This window comes from Marmota flaviventris, chromosome 10, assembly GCF_047511675.1.
Source record: "Marmota flaviventris isolate mMarFla1 chromosome 10, mMarFla1.hap1, whole genome shotgun sequence".
NCBI lineage: Eukaryota > Metazoa > Chordata > Mammalia > Rodentia > Sciuridae > Marmota > Marmota flaviventris.
In genome coordinates this window covers 86,066,127-86,087,312 of record NC_092507.1, presented here as the reverse complement: position 1 = coordinate 86,087,312, position 21,186 = coordinate 86,066,127, and the positions used below count along the sequence as shown (strand labels likewise).

General features: G+C 43.7%; 1 protein-coding gene across 1 annotated transcript; it reads left to right on the top strand.

Annotated features, from left to right (window-relative positions):
* The first annotated feature begins 821 nt into the window (after positions 1-821).
* LOC139707383 (PRAME family member 12-like) lies at positions 822-3,243 on the top strand. Its single transcript, XM_071618619.1, has 3 exons — positions 822-964; positions 1,225-1,800; positions 2,658-3,243. The coding sequence occupies exons 1-3, from the start codon at positions 822-824 to the stop codon at positions 3,241-3,243; spliced, it is 1,305 nt and encodes a 434-aa protein (XP_071474720.1).
* The last annotated feature ends 17,943 nt before the right edge of the window (positions 3,244-21,186 follow it).

Genomic DNA, 21,186 nt, shown 5'->3' with positions numbered 1-21,186 from the left:
CAGGGAATTGAACCCAGGGCCTCACATGCTCAGCAAGCTTGATACCACTGAACCACATCTTGAGCTTTGGACAAGGTTTTGCTCAGTTTCCCAGTCTGCCCTTGAACTTGAGGTTCCCATTTTTTAAAAAATTATTTTTGGTAATGGGGATTGAACTCAGGGTCCTTTACCACTTAGCCACATTCCAGCCCTTTTAATTTTTTATTCTGATTTGGTCTCTCATGAGGGCCGTGGATCTTGTTAAGTTGCTGAGGCTGGACTTGAACTTGTAGTCCTCCTCAGTGTCCCAAGTTGCTGGAATTACAGGCTTGTGTCACCAGGCTGGGCATTGGCCCTGTGTCATTTCTATTCTCTTTAAGGGGGTCCTACGTGAGGTTTAGGTTTGGGATCAGTGGTAAGGCACTTGCCTGGCATGCATTCAGCCCTTGGTTCACTCCCCAGGATCTCAAAAGTGAGGATGAGTCACCTGTCCATAATGGGACTGGTGAGCCTTCAGACTGCTTAATAACCAGTGGGATTAGAGTTGGGAGGACCAGAGGTGGAAACTGGATACTGGGGATTTGATCCCCACCACCACAGCACTGTGGCTTACCAGGATTTGGACCTCAACTGGTTAAGGAGGGGTTTTTCAGGCTTGGCCTGAAAGGGTGCCTCTGTTCCCTGCAGACTCAACAGGATGAGCATCAGGACCATACCCACACTCCAGGACCTGGTGATACAGAACGTACTGTGCAATGAGGCCTTGCCCATCCCCAATCTGGAGTACCTGCCCAGGGTGCTCACCCTGCAGTTGTACAAGGAGGCTATAATGGGGGGGTCACATGGAGATGGTAAAGAAAATGGTGCTGTCCTGCCCCTTGCCCTGTCTGCCTGTGGAGTACCTGCTGAAGACAAGAGATGTGAAGGCCTTAAAAACCCTACTGAATGGGCTAGACTTGCTGATTTCCCAGAACATTTACCCCAGGTGAGGGGGGCCCAGGAAGAGACAGCTGAGGGAAGCAGGACAGGGTGAAGTGTGGACCAGGTGATGCCAGGGAGGAGGCTGCTCTGCCCCCTCCACAGGGAGGGTCCCTGGCTGGATTCAAGGGGAAAGGGCATGGAGAAACATAGGAGAGCAGAGGAGGAGCCACCCAGAACAAGGGGTTCACTGGGGTCTAACGCACAGGTTGGAAGTCGGGCAAGTCTTTGTCTATTTTTCGAACCTCCTTCCCATTTTCTCCATAGGAAATGGAAACTGAAAGCAATAGATTTTCGGGAAGTGAATCAGGACAGCCACAATGAGTGGTCCAGAGCCCCACTGGGTACCTGCTCACAAGAGGCCATGTCTCCAAAGGAAAGAGAGAAATGTAGCCAAAGAGCAGCAAAGCCACACTTGAAGATCTTCATAGATTTCGATCTGGACAAAGTCTTCCAAAGATTCCTTGGCAGCCTCAGGGAGTGGGTGGAGAAGAGAAACGGGGTGGTCCGTATATACTGCGAGAAGCTGCAGATCGGGGGTTTCTACTTCAAACTCTCTAAATTCCTGAGGACTCTGCCATTGTACTACGTGCAGGAACTGGAGGTGAATGCTCAGCACTGGACTCGAGAAATAATGGAACATTTTTGTTTTTGCCTGATCAAGATGAGGAACATTCGCGTCCTCCATCTTTCCGACTTGAGCCCGCAGGTCTTCACCAGCCGCTCGGTAAACAGGTGGTTTTCCCATAGATTCAGCCTTCAACTGCGGAAGGTGAAAAAACTCCGTGAGCTCTATGTGACCAACGTCTTCTTCCTCTACGGAGCGCTGCACAAAATCCTCCTGTAAGCACGAGGGGTGCGCATTGCCGCAAAAGCCATTTTTGCTTACCGAGCATTAAAAGGGCTTGTGCCCCGGCCACTGGCCATATCAGGGAAGGAGATGCTGGAGAGTGACCGAGTGACCTCCGGGTCTGGTCCCATGCTCAGTCCTAAAGGAGGGTCTCATCACCACCCACAGAGAAGCAGAGGGCTAAACCGTGGTGCATGTTCTGGGAAGTGCCACCATGCTGGGAAGCCAGCTGGGGGGGAAAGGAGCTAGTGAGGGTGGGTGAGGTTCCTTCCCTGGGAGGCCTGTCCAGCGAAGGAGGTGGGAGATGGGGTAGAGGAGAGGGCTTTGGAGGAGGGAAGCCCCCATACCTGCACCTTGCAACATTGAAGCTCTGTGCTCTCCAGCAGGGAGCAGAGGAGCCGCCCCCAAGGCCCTCTTTGGGAAGGCTGCTCTGAGCCTCAGGTGGTGATTCTGGAGTTGAGGGTGAGGAGGAGGGATGCAGGGCACAGGGTGTGAGCTTCACAGGTGGATAACCCCGGTTGGTTTTCTTCATCTTGCCTGGATTTGTTCTTCATACATGACTCCCCCTGACCTCCTGTTGCCAGAGCTGTGGCCTTGGCCTTGGCAGTGAGGGGCGGAGCCTTAGAGATGATGGACTCACCTGGTCACTCAAGTGGTGGTGAAAGGCTCACCCTGAAATTGGGTGATGTTTAGGAGCAGATCCTGCAACCCACAGTGTCCTGGGGGTCCACCATCATCAGAAGGACAGGGCGACCTTGGGTTTGAGATTAACCAGTTCTCTTCTACCATTTCCCACTATATCCACTTGGTGCCTTCATTCACCAGAAGTAACTCTTTGCCTTCTCTCCAGGAGTCAGACCCCCTTGAAAACACTCTCGCTGAGAGGTTGTCCGCTCAAGGAGAAGGATTTAAAGCATCTGTCCATGTGTCCGAGCACTGATCAACTGAAGTATCTGGATCTCAGCTCTTTTTCCATGAAAGATATGAGTCCTGAGCCCCTCCGGGTCCTGCTGGAGAAGGTGGCACCCACCCTTGAGACCCTGGTCTTAGAGTTTTGTGAGATAACAGAGTCCCAGCTAAATGCCATCTCACCAGCCCTGGGTCACTGTTCCCAGCTCAAAACCTTCAGTTTCTGTGGGAACCAAATCCCCCTGACTGCTCTTAAGAACCTGCTGAGCCACACCGGCAGCCTGCCACTGGAACAAGCAAAGTACCCTGCCCCTCTGGAGAGCTTTGATGAAATCCTCTGGGGTTTCTGGACTGAGATCAACCACATGAAATTTGACCAGGTTCGGAAGGAGTTGATGCAGCTGGTGAAGGACATCAGGCCTGTCCACGACATCCAGATTTATTCTTATGATTGTGTTCTTCACCTCAAACATACGGATTTTATTGCCGGAAACCCAGTGGCAATTCGGAAGGCAGGGGATTATTGACATGCACATCACATTAGCTTTCTTGGGCTTGGGGTGAGGCTCAGTTAGAGTGCGCCCTGCAGGCATGAGGCCGTGAGTTTGATCTCCAGAACCTCAAGAAATGTTTCTTATAAATGTCTAATGGGGTTCATGTGTGCATATGGCCTCAAATTTGAGTCTTGACAACTCAGGAAGACCGTCTCAAAATAAGGGCTGGGGATGGAGCTCTGGGCAAATGCCCTGGCTTCAATCCCCAGTACCCCTGAAAAATGGGCCTTGAGAAAGATAGGTATCAGGGCTTTCATTTTATTATGCTACTTGGTTTTTGGCTCTATTATTCCATAATAAAAATGTACTAAATTTTCACTGCTGTTTTTTTTTTTTGTGTGTGTGTGTGTGGGTACTGAATCATAAGGTGCTCAACAATTAGGCCACATTCCGAATCCTTTTTAAGACAGGTTCCAAGTTGCCCAGGACATATTTAAGTTGCTGAGGCTAGCCTTGAACTTGATCCTCCTGCCTCAGTCTCCCAAGCTGCTGGGACTACAGGTGTGTGCTACCACACCTGGCTGCTAATTTGTAAGCCTTTGGAAGCATGTAACATAACTGCCCTACCCACCTTGCTGGGTTTCAAGCCCTGCTTTTTTGTGTGTACCTCTGCTCAGGGCAAAGAAGTAAATATGACCTACCAAGACAGACCAGCAGTCCTGCAAGCCTGGTGCTGCCAGTAGATTTGTTCAGGGAAGTGAAGGGGGAGGTTAACTCTGAAAGATCAGACAACCATAGCCAAGGTCAGAGGACAGAAACCATAGGTACTTTAAAATTTTAGTCTGCACTATGTGACCAGGCTATTTAAAAAAAGTTCCAGTTGCCTAATTCAGACACCACTGGAGGTTCAAGGCTATCTTCTGGCATAAATGAGGAACAGGATTGAAGACTAGGATTGTTTTCTGTTTGGTGGGAGCTCAAAATGGATTTTTTTTATTTGGTCATTTGCTGACAATCTGCCCAGTGTGATCAATAAAGCAGGACACTACTGGACCCCATTCTTGTGGATTTAACCAAACCATTTCTCAACTATTCTTTTTGTGATCAAATAACTCTCTCCTTGCTCCAAGCATCTGCAGCTTCCAGAACAAGTGGACAAGAGTTCCGAAGGGGCTCAGATATGTAGAATTGTGGCCAGACTGCAATTTGGAAGGAGTGTCAAGAAAGATCAAAGTGCTGTAATCTTCTGCAGCCACAGCATGTTGCCGAAGAAGTCACTCTCCTTCATGCAGACTGGCTCTCTCTCTCTCCCTCTTGGGGTGAAAAATCTGCTACTTGCCAGGCAGGAGCAGCAGCTGGAGTAGGGGTTCAACTGCTGTGGTGACTGGCTCTGGCTTTGGAAGGGGCACACAGGGGGGCTCTCTACTGTCCCACATGCCCCCTACTCCCCAATACTAGACTGGCTCCTCCTCCAGGTCTCAGTTGGCATCACCTCAGAGGCCTTCCCTGAACACCCCATTATCCACTCATGGTTGTTCCACAGAAGGAATTGATCACAGTTGGCCACATTGCACATTCTTGTTTCTTATAGGTGGCCAGTCCCAGAGACTGACTCACCTGCCATCTTCATCCAAGTGGACCCTACCTGCCCCCCTGACTAGCCACACAGGTGCTTAATACATAGTGTTATGACTAAGCTACATCCCAGTCCTTATTATTTATTTTGACACAGGGTCTCAAGTTACTAAGATTGGCCTCCAACCTGTGATCCTCCCTCCTCAGCCTCCTGAGTTGCTGGGAATACAGCTATGTACCACAGTGCCCTCTGGTCTTCTCTGTATGTGGCGTATTGCCCACCAGGGCCTCCCCCTGTTGGGTGCACTTCTCATCCTGGTGGTCTCAGGAGGGCTGAGCTTCCTACATGATAGTGGCTTCCAAGGGGCAGGAAGCACAGCCTGCCAGATGTGTTAGGTTCCCCTCCAGGGCCCAGTTCAGCAGCACTCCAGCATATTCATATTCTATTCCTCAGAGCAGGGCTGAGGATGTAGCTCATTGGCAAATTCCCCAGTCTCAATCCCTTATACCAAGCTCAATCCCATATAAATAAATAAATAAATAAATAGCGCTGGGTATGGTTGCATATGCCTGTAATCCCAGTGACTGTGGAGGCCAAGACAGGAGGATCTCAAGATCAAGGCCAGCCCCAGCAATTAGCAAGGCCTTAAGCAACTTAGGGAGACCCTATCTCAATAAAAAATTAAAATGTCTGGAGATGTGGCTCAGTGGTAGACAATCCCTGGGTTCAATCCCCATTACAAAAAAAGAAAAAAGAAAACTCAATGTCCTGCAGATGCCAGGGAACCACTGTGAAGCTTCCTGCCCGTCCCATCCAGAGCCCTTGGACTGGCTGTATCTCGCTGGGCACATGGCTTCCCTTGTGAGCACCAGTGTCCATGAGGGAAAAACAGCTAGCAGGACCAGCCTGACGTGGAGATTTGAAAACTACGGAAAGTACTAGGCCTGTGCTAGGAGCACCGGGTCACCAGGTCACCAGGTCATCATCGGTATGACTCTCTTCATCCCCCATCCTCTCCAAGGATGGAAAGACCCCAGGGCACATCTGTAGTCACTTTCCTTGAAGAAGCCTAGGGTAATGGGTGACACAAGTGCAGAATCCAGGACCCTACCCCCACTCTATGTGGACTTCTAATACTGAACCCAGGTACCCTGCTGCCTTGCAACCTAAGGATGGGGTGCTCTTGCAGGAATGAGAACTCATGGCTGATCACTAGTGGCTACACCCCTTGCCTGGGGAAACTCAGTCCACTTACTTCCAATGGTTAGAAATACCTAGAATCAGTCTGCACCACCTTGTGGGTAGGGAGGGGGAAGGGCTGAAGATGGAGCCCAGGCCTCATGCAGGCTAGGCATGTGCAGCACTGCTGCACTCCGCCTGCAGCCTGGAGCCATCATCTGCTACTCTTGGTTGTATTCTAATTCCTCTTCTGTGTCAATACGTCTTTTTTTTTTCTTTTAAAGTGCTAGGGCAGGCATGTCTCTGCTGGACTGTGTGTGTGTGTGTGTGTGTGTGTGTGTGTGTGTGTAGCACTAAGAATTATGTACCTAGGGCACTTTACTACTTAGCTACACCCCCCAAAACCTTTTATATTTTTATTTGAGACAGGGTCTGACTACATCACCCAGGCTGGCTTGGAACCTCCAATCATCCTGCCTTAGCCTCCCAAGTTACTGGGATTGTAAGTGTGCACCTCGATACCTGGCCATAGAGCATTTAAAACCCTCAAGAGATTACATTGCACCTGGGAGCAAGTGCCATAACTAAAAGGAGAATAATAGACTCAGACTGCAAAATTCCTCTGGATGAATGTTATACCAATACCGAGACCCTTAAATAACTCTCAGACCACACATTGCCATTCCAATTAAGACTTAATGGCTGGTCAGCAGCAGACACTTACTCTCTAAAAGCAAGATGGTCAGAGTAGCATACCACCTTCAGTTATGCCTCATATTTAAGCAAAAACACCACAAAAGGGAGATTTGGGGGTATAGCCAAAGTAAGCAAGCACATTGAATATGTAAAGAAGAGTAGTGTACTACAATTTTATTGATGTTTTTATATTAACCAAGTTTTAGACTCTGTAATGTGGAACAATACTCTAAAATAACAGTTGCTGTTTCACCAGAGGTGTACAAAACTTCATTTGTCCAGTTAGTTGCTCTAGAGAATAAAACTTAACAGACACAATGTAATTAATATTTTAAGAAGTGTTTGTCATTTTAATATGTGAATCAAACTTTGGTTTATATCAATACATTTATATTTTCTCTTAGGGAATAACCTTGAATACTTTTAATTATTTGTGTTACATATATAAAAAATTTAGGTATAAAGAAACATGTTAATATTTATCCATTATTTAAGTTGTTTATATTACTTACTTAGACTCTATTGTTTAATTAGATGTATAAAAATTATGTTTTACCACACAAAGATTTTCTTACCTGGAAACCTGTTTTTTACTAAATATATTTTTATATTTAGAAGCTTTTAATAATTTTTAATTCATGGATCCCTCTTTTTGTCTATACCTTAAAATAACCCGTATCAATTTCTGAATTTAGATAAATTAATCCATGTTAATAAGAGGAAATATATTTATAGTACTCTAATTGAAATGCAGTTGAAACCTCTTGACTATTTGTATATAGAATAATACCCACTGTGACTTTTAACTTTTAGTAACCTTGTTTTTGTGATAACGTAAAATAATTTTATTTTTTTTTAATTTACCAATATATGAAAACACCAACAGTGCTTAAATATTTTACCTTAGAGAATTTAAGAAGTTTGATTACTTGATATTACATTTAATAGTTAACATTTAAATTTTGTAAACCAATCAGATGTCTCTAACAAACACATCCATGATTAATTTCATATAGGTCAAATCTAATTTACATTTTTTTTAAAAAAAGGTATAAGACAAGTGCATTGAATAGCATTTGTAATTTTTCCCATTGAAGAAAAATCCTAGAGACAATGGATATTAGACACTTAAGAGACATTAACTTTTTATTTACTGTTTGACCACCTAGAAACAAAACTGTGCATTAGTAACTTTAAATACATTTTTACTTTTATTTATTCACCCAATTTCAATTGAATCTTTTAAATCATATGAAGCAAAGGTATTTGTATCCATTTTTTAAATTTTAATTTATGAGCTCATATGTCATTTTTTAGTACTAATTATATGTAGACATGGCAATATATGTGGACGGACAGCACACTGGTGCCCCTACACAAAACAGACAAACAAAAGCCTTGTCGGTATTTGTTAAATCCTATTATACTGAGAATTAACCCTTGTAAATTGGCCTTAGAACAAATCAGAATGTAATCAGAAAAACATATTAACCTATGTGTATCAGATAAAAATTATAAATTTAATAAATATAGACTTTCAAAAACCTTCCTGGCCCTCTTCCTGAGGTGGTCCTGCTCATAAAGGTAAAAAGAATTAATGGAATATAGACAAATGACAGGGCCTGATTCCTCCCTGAAGGAAATTCCCATATGAGGAACTCCATTGGTCTCCTCAGGACCTCAACACCCAGGTTGGGGTCCCATTGTATGTTAAATATGAGAGTCCAGTCTCCAGAATCCCCTGAGGTGGGAACTGTGAGTTCTTTGGGAAGTTGGGGAGCAGAAGATATGTGTCAAAGGCAAGTGTCTCTCACATGGTTTGGATATAACTTGTCCTCCAAAGCCTCTGTGTTAATGCAAGAGGTGAAATGATAAGATCATGAGAACTATAATCCAATCAGTGGATTAATCCATCAAATGGATATATTTCTGTGTGTGTGTGAGTGTGTGTGTGTGTGTGTGTGTGTGTGTGTGTGTGTATTCTGATAATTAACATGTTTTCAATCCTAAATAACCATTGACAAAATGCAGATTCAGAAGAACTCTCTGGCTGCTAAGTTCCTCTGACAGTGACTGGTTTTAGCAGGGTTTCCGTAACCCAGGTAGGTGCCATCCCAACCAGAACACAATTCAACTATCCTCCTCAGGAGTCTCCCTGGGTCTTCTCCAAAGTTTTTGTTTGTCCAAGGCTTTTTCCAAATCCAAAGAGTCCTGTCCTTTCTATCCTACAGTCTTTCATTCTGATACCTTGTCAGGTCTCTGGAGATAATCTTATGACCCAAGCCACTGGAGTCAAAGAAGGTGTCGGGGGATGACCAGAATGTTTGGCTGGGAGGTTCCCACAGAAGGCAATAGGAGTCCACTCATCACCTGGAACTAGGGGAGATCAGGGAGCTGGGGCTGGAGAGGTGGCCCCAGGCAGGGCTTGCTAAGTGAAAATAGGCAGGCTTAGGCAGGGTTGGAACTCGCCTAGCATGGGCGGAACATGGGTTTAATTCTCAGCACCACATAAAAATGAAAGCATGATGTTGTGTCCATCTACACCTAAAAATAAATATTAAAAGAACAAGAACCTATAGAGTGAAATTGTATTGAATAATTTGAGTGAATACAGCACTGAAATGGGCAGAAGCATGTGGACATTCTTTGTTTCTCTCCCTGGACTGCATACATTGTGATTTTGTCTCCTTGTGACACATGCTTTGAGAAGGGGCTTCTAAATCCCAAAGCTGAGGTTCTGGAAGTGACCGTTAAGGTGTATAAAATGAGAGAGATGAGAAGGACTGAAAGCTGAGATATCAGATGCTCGCTCAAGCCATCTGTCCCTGGTATCACTGGCCCATGGGATGGTCCCTCAGGACCAATCAGACTATGTTTTAAATGTGGTCAGATGGGTCACTGGGCTTGTATATGTCCCAAGCCTCATAATTTCTGGATTTTTGTCCTGAATGTCATCAAGAGGGACACTGGGCTGTTCACATTCCCTGAGCACATGGGTGCTCCCCAGACATCTGTCCCTTCATTTCCCCTTTTCAACTCTTAGGACTGGCTGCAGAGGACTGAAAAGATCCAGGTCCTCATCACCCAACCACTACCATCACTCCATGGAAAAACAGGGTAACACTGCACATGTCAGGTAGGCCCGTCTCCTACCTCCTAGACACCGGGCTACATATTCAGTCCTCAAGGTGTTCTGGAGGCCGACTACCAACCCTTACAGTCACCTAGCCTTGTTTGTGCTTGTGGTTCTCTAATTTTTACTCATTCCTTTTTGGTCATTCCACAGTGTCCTGTTCCCCTTATGGGAAGGGACATCCTCACAAAGTTGGGGGCTATGCTCTCCTTCTCCCCTCATAGACGCTTCCATGCAGACTCACCTGCTGCTCCTCTGACACTCACCCTTACCTTAGGACCATCTCCTATTCTGCTGGCCAGTGCCTTCCCATGACCCACTGCTGGGGTGGACATTCCCAGTCCTTCTATCACCTCACACCACGAGCCCGTTCACATCTGTCTCAAAACCTCCTCCATTTTCTGCCCAATCACAACACCTGCTCTCCCTCCTTGCTGATGCTGTCCCTCTCTTTGAAGAGCAGACTTGTTCCCAAAAACTTTTCTCACCAGGACAATGACCACACACCTTCTTCCATTCACCTAGTGCTCTTCTTCTTTATCCACACACCGGTTCCCTTGGGGAAGTGATTCTACCCTTCTCCTCCCCTCCTCCTCACAAGTCTACCCCCTAGAGATGGCAGTGACAAGTCTCCTCTTGAGACACAAAAATTAACTTAGATCTTGGCCCAGCACCACGATTCTCAAACTCCCCATCCCTTCCCGTTGGCAACTTCACTCTGAGTTTTGGTTTAAAGATGCCCCCCCTTCCTTCAGGAGGGAATTCATGGAACAGGGTAGGCAATAGTCTCTCTAGCCAAGGTTGTGTAAGAGCCTCCACTCCCAATATCAGCAGGCTGAACTTCTTGCCCTCATCAGAGCCTTCACATTGGTAAAGGGAGCCTCCCTCATTGTCTACTGTCCCTTGAATTACATTTACATTGGGCTAAACTCCTTCCTTGGCTCTTCCTCTGTCACACGCCCTCCCAAAGCCACTCAACATCTCCCCTTTGAGCTTTTATATGGACAGCCCACCTCCCTGCTCAGCTAAAAACCCTTGATTCTCCACTACCCCTTGCTCCTCATCTTTTCTGGCCCCTTCTTGCATACATTAGGAACCTTCTTTGTCAACACAGGGATGTTGTTCTGGCAAAGCCAATTCTGCCTCTTCTCTTTCTCCCACTCTGTCTCCTGGTGACCTGGTACTTTTACCACCCTCAAAAAACCTGCCTCCTCCTCTCAATTCTCTGCAAAATGGACTGGACCCTATCGGGTCATTCTTACCACTTGTTTGGTGGCCCACCTTGAGGGCATTCCATATCGAGTTTCTAACCCCCATTTAAGACAGTCCTCTCTGCCCTCTCTGTGTCTCTCCAAGGCCAGAACCCCCAATCTTCCTTTGGTCTCTGAGGACCACAAGAACACTGCAGAACCATGAGTGCTATCCTTCCTTTTTTCATTTTTGCCCTCCTCCCTCACTCTGCACTCACCTCCCACAGGTGCTACCACCAGGGATTACCATTCCAATTTCCAGGAGACTTACAGCAACTTGCGCAAACCATACTAGCCATACAATGGCAGCTTCATTCTTTAGCTGCTGTGGCTCTGCAGAATCCAAGGGGCCTTGACCTTTTTATGGCCAAGAAAGGTGGATTTGTCTGAACCTACAGGAGGAATACTACTAACATGTAAATCAATCTGGTATAGTAAAGGACAAGATAAAACAACTCCAACAAGTCCTTGAACATAGGAAAACACAGCTCTCCTCTGCTGAAGGAATACCAATCCCTCACCAAAACTGGGCCACCTGGGACACATTCCACTACCACTCAAACTCCCTCATTGTCCCAATGATTCAAACACTGCCCCTGCCCAGCAGGAAGCAGTTCGAGAAGATTGACCTACATTCCTGTTCCCTATGATCCCCCTCCCCCGCGGAAAAAAAAAAAAGGAGTATAAAATTCACACTGAGTACCTGGATGGCCATCTTAACTGACAGCTGCCATCTTAGGAAAGGCTCTACTTTCCCACCCAAGGGTGTTTCTGAGAAAGGCTCACCACCCTCTCCTACCAACCTGACCCTTAATTTAACTTTTCTCTCAAAAAGATTGAAGATACTTTCTAAATTTTAGGATGGATCGACTAGTCTATATTAAAAAAATTTAATAATCAATAAAAGGTAAATCCATTTTTAATCATTTAAATACTTGCACTATTATCCATAACTTAAACTAATAATACTATGACTTATGCCAAGCCTTTACTCAATTTTATTAAATAAGGAAAAGGGGGAATACAGGATCCCAGAGAGACACTAAATTTTACAAAATAATTTAGAAGTTTTTTTCTTAAATTGTAATATGAAGAGTGTTAATGTTACTGAACATGATTCATTAAGTTAAATCAGATATCAAAGGAGAGTTTAAACCAGTCATCATTATAATGATTGAGAAACCTGGCACAGGAAGGTAAATTTCCAGCTGCAGAGTTTACAGCCATGCAGCTTCACAAGCTTGTCAGGTAAATAAAAATTATGAAAAGACTTGTATGGACCCATTTCCCAGGTCCACCTTTAATGTGTCTTGCAGAGTGGACTGGAAAGCCCACCCATGAAACTAGATTAATTGTACTGACTGTAATGGTCAGTTATACCTATATATTGATTCTATGGTAAACAGACTGTCAGGAAGTATCTTTCGAGAAAAAGACAGTGTTGAGATAATGGATTGTTCCACATCTGTATGGATGGCGGCTATGGACCAGATGTGAGTAACACCAATTAAGGGCCAGTTCTGAATGAGGGATCTCCTCTTCATCTGTCTCTCTCAGCCTTGTTACTATATTACTGTTTGTCTGTCTATGACCTGTCTCCTTCCTTCCTGAAGGCATCCCCACCAGCCCAGTGCTGTGAGCTGGGACCTCTATGGAGAAGAAACCTAAGTTTGCTGATCCTAGGGTAAATGCTGGCATGGAGGCCACGGGGGCATTATCTATCAAGGAGACGGAGAGCCCTCTTGGGGATGATGCCATGCACACTCCACATCACCCTGTTTGGCCCCGGAGGATGGCTGGTTAGTCAATGACGGGTAAGATTCCTCAAGGGAGGGACAACCTAAGACAGGCACAGTCGCAGAGGGGCCATCAGGAGAAAATTTGGGGGCCAACAGAGGTGAGGCAAAGAACCTCACCCCCCCACTGGTGCAAAGGCCTAATTCTTCTCGCCTTCTGAGAGAGGTCTCCTGCCCCATGGCTGCTTTGCTCCCCACATCCAGCTCAGATCAGAACCCTAGTGACAGAGACCTAGTCTGTGGGAAGCCATTCTCTCACGTGATTGGGCACCTCCCGAATTGGGTGTGAGGTGCTCTGGCCAAACTGTGTCGGAGCTTTCCCCACCCTCTCCAGGTGTGAGAGCCTGTCCCTGTGGGGGTGTGACTGACCACTGACCCTTAGGCCAATCACTGACCCTGACCTTGGAATGCTGCCCCCCTTGACCTTCATTGGATGAAATTTTCCCCTAAATTTCTTGTTCCCCAATAAAAGGCCACTCCCTGGCTTGCTCTCTCTCTCTTCCTGCCAGCCCTGAGTAAGACTTGCTGCCCCACTGGATGGTTCGAGGTGAGAGCCGTCTCGGACCTGGTCATAGAAAAAGGTAATTGAGTCTGTGTGTTTTATTTTGATCTCACTAGTTAACTTCTATGCCAGGAACCTCTCTAATAAATCCAGCGTGCTGGTCACCTGGTGGACTAGTCAACAGTGACTGCCTGCTCAACATAGCAGGAGACAAATGCAGCTACAGGAATGGGCCATGTCTGGATGCTTTTCTCTTTCTTGGTTCTCATTTTTTTTCTATGCTTTTCCTTTTCCCTTTTTTTCTCATCAGGGTTCTCCTTTGACAATAAATTTAATAAAAGAGGAGAAAATGTTAGAATAGCCTTCAGTTGCAACTAACAGCTACGAACATATAGAATTTCCTCACAGTATGGTTACATTAGGCAGAAGATGATTGGCTTATGGATATTATCTTGCTTCTGTAGATTAACAGGCATGCCCCACTCGAACCCTATAACAGTTGTGTACATTCCAAAAAGAAACTGAGCTACTGGACCTTTACTTGAGGTTGGTCACCAGCCAGTTATCACCAGCTCCCATGACTGAGGTAGCCAAATAGCCGAGCAACAAATTGACCACACCAGTGACAGAAACTTATGCTAGACAGCAGATAAAAACCCAAGCCAGCCAATTATGCTGGACTTTAGTGATTAAGACTACATTTACCTTTCTGGACAATTGTTGGAAAGATGACTAAAATAGATTTTTCCAAGGGTATTTGTATTACTGACAGACCTAATTAACTCCTTAAATATGAGAGTGAAGAGAAAAAATGATAAATACCCTGTAGACTATAAGAATACAACTTATTGCCTCATTAATTATTGCCAGCTAATATTTCAGAACTATAATATGCTAAAGTTAATATTCAGGCTTTGAAACAGGTGTATGTCTATTAACCAGACCTAGACAAACTGCTGGTCTCATTATCCCTAAACTGACTACTTTAAATATTATTCCTTGCTTATTCAATTTCGGCTTTTGTGGCTATGTCTTAAAACTTACATCGTATGGATTTTCTTTTTTTAAAATAATAAATATAGCTATGTTTATTATTATAATTATTATTGACAGAATTTCATATAATTTTGACATGTCATCAAATTCCTTAGATTTTTTTTTTTTAATTTTTTATTGTGGGTTGTTCAAAACATTACATAGTTCTTGATATATCATATTTCACACTTTGATTCAAGTGGGTTATGAACTCCCATTTTTACCCCATATACAGATTGCAGAATCACATCAGTTACACATCCATTGATTTACATATTGCCATACTAGTGTCTGTTGTGTTCTGTTGCCTTTCCTATCCTCTACTATCCCCCCTCCCCTCCCCTCCCCTCCCCTCTTCTCTCTCTACCCCATCCACTGTCATTCATTTGTCCCCCTTGTATTATTATTCCCTTTCCACTCACTACCTCTTGTATGTACTCTTGTATAACCCTGAGGGTCTCCTTCCATTTCCATGCAATTTCCCTTCTCTCTCCCTTTTCCTTCCACCTCTCATCCCTGTTTAATGCTAATCTTCGTCTCATGCTCTTCGACCCTACTCTGTTCTTAGTTACTCTCCTTATATCAAAGAAGACATTTGGCATTTGTTTTTTAGGGATTGGCTAGCTTCACTTAGCATAATCTGCTCTAATGCCATCCATTTCCCTGCAAATTCTATGATTTTGTCATTTTTTAATGCAGAGTAATACTCCATTGTGTATAAATTCCGCATTTTTTTTTTTATTCATTCGTCTATTGAAGGGCATCTAGTTTAGTTCCACAGTCTTGCTATTGTGAATTGTGCTGCTATGAACATCGATGTAGCAGTGTCCCTGTAGCATGCTCTTTTTAGGTCTTTAGGGAATAGACCGAGAAGGGGAATAGCTGGGTCAAATGGTGGCTCCATTCCCAGCTTTCCAAGGAATCTCCATACTGCTTTCCAAATTGGCTGCACCAATTTGCAGTCCCACCAGCAATGTACAAGTGTACACTTTTCCCCACATCCTCGCCAGCACTTGTTGTTGTTTGACTTCATAATGGCTGCCAATCTTACTGGAGTGAGGTGGTATCTTAGGGTGGTTTTGATTTGCATTTCTCTGACTGCTAGAGATGGTGAGCATTTTTTCATGTAATTGCTGATTGAGTGTATGTCCTCCTCTGAGAAGTGTCTGTTCAGGTCCTTGGCCCATTTGTTGATTGGGTTGTTTGTTATCTTATTGTCTAATTTTTTGAGTTCTTTGTATACTCCTGATATTAGGGCTCTATCTGAAGTGTGAGGAGTAAAGATTTGTTCCCAGGATGTAGGCTCCCTATTTACCTCTCTTATTGGTTCTTTTGCTGAGAAAAAACTTTTTAGTTTGAGTAAGTCCCATTTGTTGATTCTAGTTATTAACTTTTGTGCTATGGGTGTCCTATTGAGGAATTTGGATCCCGACCCCACAGTATGTAGATCGTAGCCAACATTTTCTTCTATCAGACGGCGTGTCTCTGATTTGATATCAAGCTCCTTGATCCATTTTGAATTAACTTGTGCATGGCGAGAGAAAGGGATTCAGTTTCATTTTGTTGCATATGGATTTCCAGTTTTCCCAGCACCATTTGTTGAAGATGCTATCCTTCCTCCATTGCATGCTTTTAGCCCCTTTATCAAATATAAGATAATTGCAGTTTTGTGGATTGGTTTCTGTGTCCTCTATTCTGTACCATTGGTCCACCCGCCTGTTTTGGTACCAGTACCATGCTGTTTTTGTTACTATTGCTCTGTAGTATAGTTTGAAGTCTGGTATCGCTATACCGCCTGATTCACACTTCCTGCTTAGCATTGTTTTTGCTATTCTGGGTCTTTTATTTTTCCATATGAATTTCATGATTGCTTTCTCTATTTCTACAAGAAATGCCGTTGGGATTTTGATTGGCATTGCATTAAACCTATAGAGAACTTTTGGTAATATCGCCATTTTGATGATGTTAGTTCTGCCTATCCATGAACAGGGTATATTTTTCCATCCTCTAAGATCTTCTTCTATTTCTCTCTTTAGGGTTCTGTAGTTTTCATTGTATAAGTCTTTCAGCTCTTTTGTTAGGTTGATTCCCAAGTATTTTAATTTTTTTTGAAGATATTGTGAATGGAGTGGTTGTCCTCATTTCCATTTCAGAGGATTTGTCGCTGATATACAGGAATGCCTTTGATTTATGCGTGTTGATTTTATATCCTGCCACTTTGCTGAATTCATTTATTAGCTCTAATAGTTTCTTTGTAGACCCTTTTGGGTCTGCTAGGTATAGAATCATGTCTCTGCAGATAGTGATAATTTAAGTTCTTCTTTTCCTTTTTTTATGCCTTTAATTTCTTTCATCTGTCTAATTGCCCTGGCCAGTGTTTCGAGAACTATGTTGAACAGAAGTGGTGAGAGAGGGCATCCCTGTCTTGTTCCAGATTTTAGACGTCATGCCTTCAATTTTTCTCCATTCAGATTGATGCTAGCCTGAGGCTTAGCATAGATTGCTTTACAATATTGAGGTATGTTCCTGTTATCCCTAGTTTTTCTAGAGTTTTGAACATACAGGGATGCTGTACTTTGTCAAATGCTTTTTCCGCATTTATTGAGATGATCATATGGTTCTTATTTTTAAGTCTATTGATGTGGTGAATAACATTTATTGATTTCCATATATTGAACCAGCCTTGCATCCCAGGGATTAATCATACTTGATCATGGTGCACATTTTTTTGATATGTTTTTGTATCCGATTCACCAGAATTTTATTGAGGATATTTGCATCTAGGTTCATTAGAGATATTGGTCTGTAGTTTTCTTTCTTTGAAGTGTCTTTGTCTGGTTTAGTTATCAGGGTGATGTTGGCCTAGTAGAATGAATTCGGAAGTTCTCCCTCTTTTTCTATTTCCTGAAGTAGCTTGAAAATTATTGGTATTATTTCCTCTTTAAAGGTTTTGTAAAACTCTGCTGCATACACATCCGGTCCTGGGCTTTTCTTAGTTGGTAGTCTTTTGATGATTTCTTCTATTTCCTCAATTGATATTGGTCTGTTTAGGTTGTCTATATCTTCCTGACTCAATCTGGGCAGATCATGTGACTTAAGAAATTTATCTATGCCTTCACTATCTTCTATTTTATTGGAGTATAAGGATTCAAAACAATTTTTGATTATCTTCTGTATTTTTGAAGTGTCTGTTGTGATATTGCCTTTTTCATCCCGTATGCTAGTAATTTGAGTTCTCTCTCTTCTTCTCTTTGCTAGCATGGCTATGGGTCTGTCGATTTTGTTTATTTTTTCAAAGAACCAACTTTTAGTTTTGTCAATTTTTTCAATTGTTTCTTTTGTTTCGATTTCATTAATTTCAGCTCTGATTTTCATAATTTCTTGCCTTCTACTTCTTTTGCTATTGTTTTGCTCTTCTTTTTCTAGGATTTTGAGATGAAGTATGAGATCATTTATTTGTTGTTTTTTTTCTTTTTTTTAAGGAATGAACTCCACACAATGAATTTTCCTCTTAGAAATGCTTTCAATGTGTCCCATAGATTCTGATATGCTGTGTCTGTGTTTTCATTTATCTCTAAGAATTTTTTAATTTCCTCCTTGATGTCTTCTATAACCCATTGATCATTCAATAACCTATTGTTCATTCTCCAAGTGATGTATGCTTTTTCCTTCCTTCTTTTATCGTTGATTTTCAGTTTCATTCCATTATGATCAGATAAGATGCATGGTATTGTCTCTACTCCTTTATATTGTCTAAGAGTTGCCCTGTGACATAATATATGATCTATTTTTGAGAAGGATCCATGTGCTGCTGAGAAAAAAGTGTAACTGCTTGATGTTGGGTAGTATATTCTATATATGCCAATTAAGTCTAGGTTATTAATTGTGTTATTGAGTTCTATAGTTTCCTTATTCAACTTTTGTTTGGAAGATCTGTCCAGTTGTGAGAGAGGTGTGTTGAAGTCTCCCATGATTATTGTATGGTGGTCTATTAGACTCTTGAACTTGAGAAGAGTTTGTTTGATGAACATAGCTGCACCATTGTTTGGGGCATAAATATTTATGATTCTTATGTCTTGTTGGTGTATGGTTCCCTTGAGCAGTATGTAGTGTCCCTCTTTATCCCTTTTGATTAACTTGGGCTTGAAATCTCTTTTATTTGATATGAGTATGGACACTCCTGCTTGTTTCCAAAGTCCATATGAGTGATATGATTTTTCCCAACCTTTCACCTTCAGCCTATGTATGTCTTTTCCTATCAAATGCGTCTCCTGTAGGCAGCATATTGTTGGGTCTTGTTTTGTGATCCATTCTACTAGCCTGTGTCTCTTAATTGGTGAGTTTAAGCCATTAACATTTAGGGTTATTATTGAGATATGGTTTGTTCTTTCAGCCATATTTGTTTATTTATGTTACTAAACATGGTTTGTTTTCCTCTTTGATTATTTCCCCCCCCCCCCCTTTACTGTCCTACCTCCCACTGTTGGTTTTCATTGTTATTTTCCATTTCCTCTTCCTGTAATGTTTTGCTGAGGATGTTTTGAAGAGAAGGTTTTCTAGCTGCGAATTCTTTAAATTTTTGTTTATCGTGGAAGGTTTTAATTTCATCCTCCATCCTGAAGCTTAATTTCGCTGGATACACAATTCTTGGTTGGAACCCATTTTCTTTCAGTGTTTGAAATATGTTATTCCAGGATCTTCTAGCTTTCAGAGTCTGTGTTGAAAGATCAGCTGTTATCCTGATTGGCTTACCTCTAAATGTAATCTGCTTCCTTTCGATTGTAGCTTTTAAAATACTCTCCTTATTCTGTATGTTGGGCATCTTCATTATAATGTGTCTAGGTGTGGATCTCTTATGATTTTGCACATTCGGCGTCCTTTAGGCTTCTAGGATTTGGGATTCTGTCTCATTCTTCAAGTCTGGGAAGTTTTCTCATATTATTTCATTGAGTAGATTGCTCATTCCTTTGGTTTGAAACTCTATTCCTTTCCTGTATCCCAATGACTCTTAAATTTGGTCTCTTGATGTTATCCCATATTTCTTGGATGTTCTGCTCATAGTTTCTTAACAGTCTTGCTGAGCTGTCTATGTTCTTTTCAAGTTGAAATACTTTATCTTCATTGTCTGATGTTCTATCTTCTAAGTGTTCTACTCTGCTGGTAGTATTCTCCATTGAGTTTTTAAGTTGGTTTATTGCTTCCTGCATTTCTAGGATTTCTGTTTGTTTGTTTTTTGTAACCTCTATCTCCCTGTATAGTTGATCTTTTGCTTCTTGGATTTGTTTATGTAATTCATTGTTGAAGTGATCTTTCGTTGTCTGATTTTGCTGTCTGATGTCTTCCTCGAGACTCCAGATCATCTGAAGCATGTATATCCTGAATTCTTTATCTGACATTCCATCTGCTGCAGATATTACCTCTTCTAACGTTGAGTTGACCTGCATTGCTTGTGGTCCTTTCTTTCCTTGTCTATTCATACTGTTCGCGTTTCTATCTGTTTGGTGAAACTGTTGAGCTACTGAATTTTCCCCCTATATATTTATATTGGTCTTGTATAGTTACAAAGTCTCTCTTGCAGGCGCGGGCGGCGGCTCTGCCCCTCTGCGGGCCGCTAGGCTTGTTCTCTCGGTGGTTGCAGTTCTGCCTACTTTGCAGGCAAAGGCAGAGGCACTGCCCCTCTGCAGACCTCTGGGCCTGTTCTGCCGGTTGGTCACAGGTCCGCCTACCTTGCAGGTGCCTGGGGGAGGGGGGCGGCTCTACCCTTCCGCAGGCCACTGGGCCTGTTCTGTCTGTCGGTTGCAGGTATGGCCTGTTCTGCTGGTGGGTCGCAGGCCCGCCTACCGTGCAGGCGTGGATGGCAGCTCTACCTCTCCATGGGCCGCTGGGCCTTTTCTGTCGGTGGTCACAGTTCCGCCTACCTTGCAGGCACGGGGGGAGGGGTGCGGCTCTGCCTCTCAGCAGGCCGCTGCGCCTGTTCTGCCGGTGAGTCGCAGGCCCACCTACCTTGAAGGCGTTTTTTGCAGCTCTGCCTCTCCGTGGGCCACTGGGCCTTTTCCGTCGGTGGTCACAGTTCCACCTACCTTGCTGGTGTGGGGGGTGCAGGGTGGCTCTGCCCCTCAGCAGGCCGCTTGGCCTGTTCTGTGGGTGGTCACCGTTCCGTCTACCTTGCAGGCGCGGGGGCAGGGGGCGGCTCTGCCACTCAGCAGGCTGCTGCGCCTGTTCTGCCGGTGGTTCGCAGGCCTGCCTACCTTGCAGGCGTGGTTGGCAGCTCTGCCTCTCCACGGGCCACTGGGCCTTTTCTGTCGGTGGTCACAGTTCCGCCTACCTTGCAGGCGTGGTGGTGGGGGCGGCTCTGACCTTCAGCAGGCCGCTGCGCCTGTTGTGCCGGTGGTCACAGTTCTGCCTACCTTGCAGGCACGGGGGGAGGGGGGCGGCTCTGTATGTATTTCCTTAATGTTTGACTTAAATTACATCCAACTTCCTTCATGGTCAGATAAGTGCTGATGGAAGGATGAAAACTAAGTAATGATGTTCTAGAAGACAATGTAATGAATAATGTGAGTGAGCCCTTTGTTCTATGATTTATGGAGAGGCCGAAATGCCATGGCAATGAAAATGTCTGTTACTATGGCCAAAAACAATGTGTCCCAATAAAATTGGGAAAAGATTAAAAATCTTCTGATGAGTGTTTGGCAAGGTACTAATAATCCAGATTATTGTGTTGACTGTTATGAAGATAATATGTTTTTTACTAATTGTTTTTGTGTTTCAATAGCGGATTGTGATGACCTTGGACTAAGAGCCAAGTG